This window comes from Xenopus laevis, chromosome 5L (assembly GCF_017654675.1).
Source record: "Xenopus laevis strain J_2021 chromosome 5L, Xenopus_laevis_v10.1, whole genome shotgun sequence".
NCBI lineage: Eukaryota > Metazoa > Chordata > Amphibia > Anura > Pipidae > Xenopus > Xenopus laevis.
Window position 1 is genome coordinate 49839837 of NC_054379.1, and position 10411 is coordinate 49850247.

General features: G+C 41.8%; 1 protein-coding gene across 1 annotated transcript; it reads left to right on the forward strand.

Moving 5' to 3' along the window:
- The first annotated feature begins 3398 nt into the window (after positions 1 to 3398).
- Positions 3399 to 9812, forward strand: zbtb2.L (zinc finger and BTB domain containing 2 L homeolog). The gene is given in 3 exon segments (NM_001091670.1): positions 3399 to 3472; positions 5568 to 5756; positions 6105 to 9812. Coding segments are annotated over 2 exon segments (1539 nt in total). The 5' UTR covers positions 3399 to 3472; positions 5568 to 5583; the 3' UTR covers positions 7471 to 9812.
- Positions 9813 to 10411: the final 599 nt, after the last annotated feature.

Here is a 10411-nt window from a genome sequence, read left to right on the forward strand (position 1 = left end):
ATTTTCTTTTATTAAACAAGTTTGTGGGTGGAGAACTCCTTTAACCAAACATATCTTTTTTTATCCTATATAGAAAAGTGCTGTGGGTTCCACTTTTCACTTCCTATAGGACTGCACCATTCCTGTAAGCCTATGGCTTTAAACATTATAAAAACATGGCATCCCTGGACTCATTCTGGTATCTGACCTGTGATATATTTCAGGAGGAGAGGTACAACAGGCACATATGCCTTAAAGGGTATCAACAAAATGTATAGCACATTTTAGTGTATTGAAAAACTAAATAGAATCAATTACAAATTCTGTGCAGTTTCTGGGGGGGGGGATCAAGTTACTGTTTACTACCACCCTTTCTGTAACCAGTTTATCTACATGCAGCTTTGTGTCAGTCCATTATTTGGAAAACAGTTGGCTCTAATACCCTGTGTAGGTGAAGTCCAAAAATAGAAAGAAGGTTGGTGGTCAGTATGTGGAAATAGAAAATGATGTCCAATTTCTTATAGTTGCTCCGTGCTGCAACTAAGTTTGTGAACAATGAAAAGGTAAACAAAAAAGGAAAATGAACTCCAGCAGATTGACAGCAAAAACTTCATTCCAGGTTGTGGTAACACTACGGGGCAGATTCACTAAGGGTCGAATTTCGAAGTAAAAAATACTTCGAAATTCGACCCTCGAATTGAAATCCTTCGACTTCGAATATCGAAGTCGAAGGATTTAGCGCTAAACGTTCGTTCGATCGAAGGATTTTTCGTTCGATCGAACGATTAAATCCTTCGAATCGAACGATTCAAAGGATTTTAATCCAACGATCGAAGGAAAATCCTTCGATCAAAAAAAGTTTAGCAAGCCTATGGGGACCTTCCCCATAGGCTAACATTGACTTCGGTAGGTTTTATCTGCCGAAGTAGGGGGTCGAAGTTTTTTTTAAAGGGAAAGTACTTCGACTATCGAATGGTCGAATAGTCGAACGATTTTTCGTTCGAATCGAAGTCGAAGGTCGTAGTCGAAGGTCGAAGTAGCCCATTCGATGGTCGAAGTACCCAAAAAATACTTCGAAATTCGAAGTATTTTTCATTCGAATCCTTCACTCGAGCTTAGTGAATCGGCCCCTACATGTTTCAGGTTAATAATCTTTAACAAGGCTAAGGGTGCACACACCAATAAATTTGGGGCCTGTCTATCAAAATCTGATGATTCCTGCATGAAAATATATAGCTAAGAGGCCAGTACTGAAGAGTAACTATTTCAGAAACACTGCTGACAATTATAATTAGAAGTATCTTATTTCCAAGCGATAACACCTTTATTAAAGGATCTTGTTAGTAATAATTCCCCTTTGATTTTACATCCTTGTTTCAGAAATGCAAACAATTTCACCTAACATCTGTGACAGGACAACGATATAAAGGCAACTAGAACATCGGCAGCTGGCTCATGTGAATAGGGGAGTCCATTTCTTATTATTGACTCCATCTCTTTCAATTTAATTGCGCCTTTCTCAACACCTCTATAGCACATCTGACTATTACACATTGCTTGCAACCCCCATGGGAAACCCCATAGGATTTCTTTTTAAAATAGTCCCAAAACTATTACATTTTGTCAGAGAACTGGATTTGTGGAAAGGCCACCATTTTAGGGGTGGCATGCTGCCCAACCACACCCACATTGGTTAAAAAAACTGGAGATGTGCAAATGCCAGAGGGGCTGCTATAAGGTCCCATAGAAAGTCAGAATTTAGTGGGCTGGTGGGGGCTGTTTGGGCCTCTATCTCGGCTGATTGGGCCTCTGTGTACCTTAAATGCCAGAGCCTATTTTAATTCTCAGTCAGGACCAGGCAGGAGATAATCATTTTTTAAGTCTCCTGTGCACCAATCCCCATTGTCCCAGTCCTGATGATGAAAATTTACCTGAATAAAGGTGAGGGGACAGGGGTGACGAACAGCAGTGGGCCTAGGGGCTCCCGCTATGTAAATCCGGCCATACAATGTAGGTGTCTATAAAAAGATATTGCATAAAACAGCTCATATGTAAAAACCTGCTTCATGTAAACCATTTTCATAATAATATACTTTTTGAGTAGTATGTGCCATTGGGTAATCATTAATAGAAAATTGCCATTTTAAAAAAAAAAAAGGGCCATCTCCTGGGATCGTACGATTCACTGTGCACACAAACATACCAAATAAAATATACTTGTTAGGTCACATGAGCCAATTAACAGACAGAGTTCAGTCTTTTGCTTCCACACTTCTTCCTGTTACAGTTAGAGCTGTAGTATTTCTGGTCAGGTGATCTCTGAGGCAGCACAGAGACCATCACGAAATGGTGGTTCAAGGCAAGAGATGTAAAAGGGCAATATTAACTTAAATATATAGACCAGTTTTGGAAGATGCTTTCATAATTCACTTAATTTGATATAAACTGTTGCTCAAGTATTGATTTTGGGGGTATAGTTTTCCTTTAAGAATGAAATGCAGAATCTAAGAGCCATTTAATACTGAAGGGATTCCTTCCACAATGCTGCCCATCTGCAAACACAATTAAGGTAGTTATCTAAGGGCAAATGGATCTGTGTGTATTTAAAGATATATAACACAATGCCGTGTGTCGTACATCCATTCATTACTTATAGAAGGATGTCTATAAAACATCAGCATCAGAGCAGGAGGTAGAGAATGTGTTTCTATATAATATAGAAATATAAAATAAATTACTTCAGAATGAGTTCTGTACCGTAAATAAGTAGGCTTTATTATTTATTATTATTTAGGCAAACCATCCCTTTTGTCAGTGTATGGAATGTGCTACAGTTAGGGTCAGGGTTCTGATATTAATAATGACACGCCACAGACTGAATGAAATGTATGCAAATGTGTTGTGCCTGAGCTGTGACGTTGAGTTGCATTTAAAGGGCAAGTTAAAGAGCCATGTGCGTGTAGGTAAATAAAGAGCTGAGATTAATACAGAGTAAGTTGGCAAGCTCAGCCCCCAGGACTGTGATTGTAGAACTATAGCGAGACTCCTCTGTTGTTCTATTGTAATTGTCCCACATGTCCCCAGCCATGTACGCGAGCTCCAGTCTAGTTAGTGCGTTTCTCTTTCCTCATAAGGAAGTTAATGCACAGAGAGAGCAATGGCAGCACGGAGATGGCGGCGGTGTGCTCGGGCCTCGCTACAGGCAACGAGCCCCACACACACAGAGAGAGAGAAGAGAGAGCTCAGTGATAGGAGGAGGGGGAGGGCGGCTCTCGCCTAACACTCCCGGCGGGAGAGAGCATGCAAAGCTTCACTGCACGACTCACCCCCCCTCCCCCGCTGCCGGTCATGTGACCTTAACGTAACCGGACAGGAAAGCACCGACCGTTTTTCCCCTCCCTCGGAGAGGAAGAGAAGAAGCACGGAGGACGCGGCTGGCACCGTACACGGCTCTCGTTTGTCCCCACTGAGACCACAAGAGAAGAGCGCGGAGGTGAGTTTAATAGCAGAACACTGAGCTGCGCCGCTACTGCACCACGTGGCCCCCATTTTGAGGAGGCTGCGGCCCGTACGGTCGGGTTTATCCGCATTATATCAGCAGCGTGGTGCCCGCCGGACGTCTCCGCAGCGCTGTAGGGATTAGGCTCACAAGGAGCAAGTGGGTTATGGGGCCCAACGCCTCCCCGTCACAAGGACGGGACGCATTCATTTGCTGCGCCAGGAATAACACGTAGGACACTCGCGGCCCCGTTCTGTCAGACACGTTACACGGCAGGTTAGGAGCAATTGTATAGGGACACAACACAGCGCCCGAAATCAGTCAGTCATACGCCCATCTTCCCCACCCCTCGTCCTTCGTATCGCTGCCGTCCGCCATGTAGTTGCGGCTCTCAGGCCCACTCCTCCTCACCCCGCCTCCTCCGCTCAGGCAACAATCGAGGCTGCGGCCATCTTTGTTCGTTATTTCCACCTTCCCCCCCACCAGACGCTGCTCTGGTCACACAGCTGCGCGGAAGTGGGTGGCGTCTGTCAGACCCTCCCCCTCAGCTGCGCCGCCGCCCTCCTTTCCCTGCTTCCATCTGGAACGTCACGTGGTTGAGATGCTCGCGGCTGGTCTTGGCGTTCGGGTTCGCCCACTTTCACTGCTTCATTGGGGGGTGTCCCAAAGTGGCGGGGCTCTGGCATAGTGTTAAAGCCATAACGTTCTGTGACAGGGACTGAGCGACTTTAACAGTGCAGCCCCGGCTTTCCAACGCCACTCAATTGCCAGAATGGTGGAGCCTCCTTCCTGCTCTATATTATATAGTGAATAAAGCCCCCCCCTCTTGTAAATTATAAGGATATTACAAGTTACCGAGGAGTTTCATGACCGGCCGAGTATTTTTATACAGGCCATGAAACTCCGAGGTAACTTCTAATATCCTCATATTTTGCAACAGGGGGAACTTTATTTATTATAATACACAAGTTTCAGTGAGTCATGTGACAGAAATGACATCACTACTCACTTTTTATAACTGATGACATCAGAACGCACCGTTTATAAGGATATAATTTACAAGATATTCATGGCTTTTGTGTGTTATATTCTTATTAGGCAACAGGCTTCTAAATCACTTCAGTAACTGTGCTGTGCAGGATGGGCATTTAAAGGGCACCTTACACACACCCCCCAAATGCTTGTCCTAGCAGAGCTGTTCGGGTGGTGTTGCTACGGGTGCTAGTGACAGGCTTTACACTGTGCAAAATAAAACTGTTTCTAATTTAGTTAGGAAAAAATGAAATGTATAAAGACTGGAGTGACTGGATGTGTAACATAATAGCCAGAACACTACTTCCTGCTTTTCAGCTCTCTAACTCTGAGTTAAGGTGGCCAATAAAAGCTGCAGACAGACCGTGTCGGCAGCTTATTGGCCTAGACCCAGCTACTAGCTTTGCTCCTTCTCCAGACCAGCTACCTGACCCTTCCTGCAGGTTACCTATATCCTAACCCTGGAACAGAGTAAACAGGAAGCAACTGCTCCCCTTCCTCAAGAGGGAATGTAGGAACAAGTAAGAGCCTGCAGGGAATCTGTTGTATGATTTCCTTGGTGACATGACCAGCCAGATAGAGCTCCTTCTCATAGTAGGAAAAAAAATCCCTGGGTTTTTGAATAACCTGTTTTGATAACATAAATCAGTAGACGCATGGGTATTCCTCCACCATAAGTGCATCTCCATTGGGGAAATTAAGGGCATAGTGTCCCTTTAAAGAAACCCTTCTTATTATATATATAATTATGGTGGAAGGCTGGAAGCTCCTTTTCTCTAGGCTGCCTGCTCTGACCTACACTTGTATACTGGCATCATTATTTATTTGTTAAAACTCTGCTACATATTTCTTATCTAACTCGTCCAACCACAGGAATTGTATGGTAGATCATCCAGTTTCTCCCTTTAATCCAATTCCTATTTATATGTGCTAATATTCCAGACTGAGAAGATGTGAGGCATAAGTAATATCTACAATGCAAGTCAAACCAATACTTTGTAATTATCAGAAAGCAAATATACTATGCATTAATATGATATCATTTTTTTTTCTTCAGGCTACTGTAAGAAAAGATGGATTTGGCCAACCATGGACTAATACTGCTGCAGCAGTTAAATGCCCAGAGAGAGTTTGGTTTTCTATGTGACTGCACAGTTGCAATTGGCGACGTCTACTTTAAGGCTCACAAATCTGTCCTTGCATCATTTTCCAACTATTTTAAGATGCTCTTTGTGCACCAGACAAGGTAAGGATATTTTTTTTTATATATAACAAAGCAATACACATGTAGCAAAATGGTGCGAAAAGGTAAACTATTTCAAAGTCAGGCTTATTGAATGGGACCTTGAATTATATTTATATAAAGGGTTACAGAAAGGGGATTCATTTCATTCGTTGTAAACAAATCTATTCAGTGCAATTGGAATTTAATAGCAGGAATGGTGCAGCACATCGCATTCCCTTGTGCTTCACATTCCTATGTTAGAAAGAGTTTATTAGCTATTTTGGGTATAGATAGATAAATGTTTATTTCTGGTTACTATACTGATTGATCTAAATGAAAATAATATTCCTGTCTTGTGTTTCCCTGCAGTGAATGTGTACGTTTGAAATCATCAGACATCCAACCAGACATATTTAGCTATTTATTACACCTTATGTACACTGGGAAAATGGCACCTCAGCTTATAGATCCTGTACGTCTGGAACAAGGCATCAAATTTTTACATGCCTTCCCCCTTATCCAAGAAGCCAGCCTTGCAAGCCACGGTGGATTTTCCCATCCAGATCAAGTATTCCCTTTAGCATCATCTCTGTACGGCATTCAGATTGCAGATCACCAGATACGGCCCCCTGCAAAGGTCACTCCGGCAGCTGAAAAGGCCAGTCGCGATACTCGGCCACAAACCTCCAGGCAAGATACAGCATCAGAGAATGTACAAATAAATCAGCTCCCATCTGCACTTCCTACAGCTAACCGCACAAACCTAACTTTCTCTGAGTCAGTTCATGCTCCCCTGTCTCCTGAAGCCACTTCATCTGTCCTCCCGACTGCAACGTCTCTGGAGGAGAATAGCATGGAGGAATCACCAACTGATGAGCAAAATACATCACTGACCATTGCACATGTCAAGCCAAGCATCATGAAAAGGAATGGTAGCTTTCCGAAATACTATGCCTGTCATCTGTGTGGCCGACGCTTTAACCTGAGGAGTAGCCTTCGCGAGCACCTTCAGCTTCATACAGGAATACCATTTAGTTCTGCTACTGGGCAGACGGAGAGCAGCATATCCCCCTCTTTTTGCAACAATGGGGCTGACCTAGGAAAAGAACCAATGGAAACTACAGAGGCCGGTATAATAAGTGACAGTGATCTGCCACAAATTTCTGACTCGCCAATCATTGATGGACAGCAGCAGGCGGAAACCCCGCCCCCTACCGACATTGCCGATATTGATAATCTGGAGCAGGCAGACCAGGAAAGGGAAGTGAAGCGCAGAAAATACGAGTGCAGCATTTGCGGGCGTAAATTTATCCAAAAAAGCCATTGGAGGGAACACATGTACATCCACACGGGAAAGCCTTTCAAGTGCAGTACATGTGACAAGAGCTTCTGCAGGGCCAACCAAGCAGCACGGCACGTGTGTCTAAAGAGCTCTGATACCTACACGGTGGTGGACAAGCAGACTCTGGAGCTGTGCTCATTTGATGAAAGCAGCCAAATGGACAACATGCTCGTTCAAACAAATAAACGTTACAAGTGCAACATTTGTGACAAAACATTCTCAACACCCAATGAGGTGGTCAAACATACGTGCCAATCGCAAAACTCGGACGTCTTTGCTCTTGAAGAGGAGGGGAAGCCCCTTCTGTTGAGCAGTGGGGACTCAGAAGCTGCAGATCATGACAACTCAATGCTGGCGTCGATTAAAAAAGAGCAAGAAACAGTGCTGGATTAATTCTGCTCTTTATATACTTACATTTCCTTCTATATGCTTTTTTACTTAGAAACTCTGCTGGGTTTTTTTTTTTCACTTTCTTTCTTCTACCACGTGTGCAGTAGAGTGCGAAACTCACAGGTCCGGAAAAGAAACCATGCTTTTGTGTTAGGTCACCTTTTGCATTAAGCCTCCCCTTGATTCCTGTTTTATACTACTACTTGTTCTGTTTGTCCGACAGCTGGAAAGGTGGCGCTTTTGTCAGTAGAACTACTGAGCTTTGTACATGGAGGATGTTTTTGTGATTAATAAAAAAACAAGGATTTGGGGTAAAAATATGACGAAATGGAAATGTATACACATGGAGAGGCACATTTATCAAAGGTCGAACTTCGAATTCCGAATTGATTTGAGTTTTTAAAAACTCCAATGAACTTGAAATTCGACCAATCGAAATTTATTTTAAAAAAAACGGAATTTGCTGAACTGTGGTGAATAGGATTGATCTGAAAACTTGAATCGAATTTGATTCCAGTTTTAAAAACTTGATTCAAAGTTTTCTCAACTCAAATGTCAGGAAGGCTGTAAACGAATCCGAAATGATCCGGGGACGTCTCCCATTGACTAAAACAGCAATTTAGCAGGTTTTGGGTGGCGAATAGTTGAAGTTGAGTTCTTAAAGGGCCCGAGCATGATAAATATCGAATTCAAATTTTTTTAAAAAAACCTCAAATCGAATTTAAACAATTTTAAATTCTTGAAAATTCTAATTTGAAATTAGAATTTTCAATGCGACCCTTGATAAATCTGCCCCTTAATCTATAATGATTTATTTTCAACCTGTCCTCATACACCATACTGCATTCACTAACCATTCTCATATCAATGGTCCATAAATACAGATTTCTAATCTCCACAATATATCATTTTATATTATTAGGAAACCTTATCCTTTATACTTTGTATCATTTTTAACCCAGTTAGTACAACATCAGTCCTCCTCATCTAATTATTAGATATTATTTTGCTTCAGGTTCAATGCCATCATGGAAACAACTTCAGATTGAATGTTATGAAATGAGAAATGCCAATAGACTGACAGCAGTCTCTCCGTATACATTGTTGGCTCTATGCACCATTACTATAGATATGAAATATACAACAAATCCGAGTTAGTGACTCTAGGCTTTATATATATATATTACATTGTTTTGAAGCAGATACAAGCGACTCCCCCACTCAGTGCTGATTTCTATATTTTACATGAGGGTGTAACCACTGTCCTGGTCTTTCTTAAAGTGCCCCCCACGTTCATTTCCAGATATAACCATGCAGAGACCTATAATACAAACATGGCTCTTTTCCTAGTAAGTATTTTTAGTTTGTTTAGGGTCTGCCATGTATTTTATTTTGTCCTCTTTACCTTGTAGAAGATATATTTGTCACATCAGATATAGCAAAGCTATGTGTTTTATCTAACCACTGCATGGTATATACAGATAACTGTGCGTTATTGTTCTTTTAACCCATACTAATCTTTGCACAGCAGCCTGCCGTGCCTTACTGCTTCCCTAGTTCCTCCAATCCACATCAGTCATGTAGAGATCTGGACTTTTAGCCGAGCAGTTTTTTTCCTAACAATATCTAGGACTTGGGAAGAATGTAGAATAAAAGCTACGTAGAGACGTCTAATAAGCAAATAAAGGGTTTTTTGGTAGCTTCCCACAGTCTTTACCAAATCAAATGGCAGGACTGAGAGTTCTGTGGCCTCTGCCACGTGCAGAGTTGAAAGCTGCTACTAATTCTGCCATGACATTGCCCATTAGTATGCCAACAAAATAGCTCTAGCTGGTTTATACATTTGAACTGGGGAAAATAACATGGAATTTTTGATTTTAATATGAATGGCATGAATTTGTCTTGATTTTCTTTTCTATAGAAGAATTATTGATGCCTTTTTCTCACTGCCAGCCACTTACTCTAGGGCTGCAGCAACTGCCACACAAGCAGCATATACTAGGCCCATCACATAGACAACCAAAATACCTCTGTGAGGCCTAAATCTGCACAAGGCTGCCATTACGTGCAAATACAAATGGATAGAAAGCCAGAGGAATTTTTTTTTTTTTTGAAGACATTTTCCAAATTCCCCGATGAATAAGTCTCATTATTGCTGAGCAAATGATTGTTTTGTCACTTCCGTTGCATTGCTGGATCTGGTTACAGAACCTCAATAAGGGAATAGGCTATTTTCTAACTGACAAAAAGCTGTAGCAGTTGCGCTTCAATTAACCCATTGCTTGATACCCATTGTCATGTATATAAACTTTATTTTCATCAGAATAAAGCAATCTTTATTAAAACATGTTCTGTGGCTTCTCTTTACTTTTCTGGCAGGTTGGGGGGGGCAGTGAGTGGAATTCATACTTCTAATCACGTTTACAAAAAGACCAAAGGGCTCGTGGCAGACGGAGCAATTTTCTTATTCATTAAACAAATGTAAAGCTCCTTGGCAGGATTCAGGTGCAAAATCGTGTGCTGAAGAATATCACAGGGAATACATCTAGTTTGCCATAAGCCTAAGCAGTGATATATTTGTGCAGTTGTGACGTACAGCTGCCACAGGCAAAATACCCCATTTTACATCTCTTGCCTTGAACCACCATTTCGTTATGGTCTGTGTTCTGCCTCAGAGATAATGTTAATTGGCTCATGTGACCCAACATGCATGCTTTGTTTGTGTACACAGTGAATCCTATGATCCCAGGGGGCGCCCCTTATTTTTTAAAATGGCAATTTTCTATTTATGAGTACCCAATGGCACATACTACTAAAAAAGTATATTATTATGAAAATGGTTTATTTACATGAAGCAGGGTTTTCCACATGAACTCAATATCGTTTTATAGAGACCTACATTGTTCAGGGGGTATAGTTTTCCTTTTATACTGACAGAGAAAGT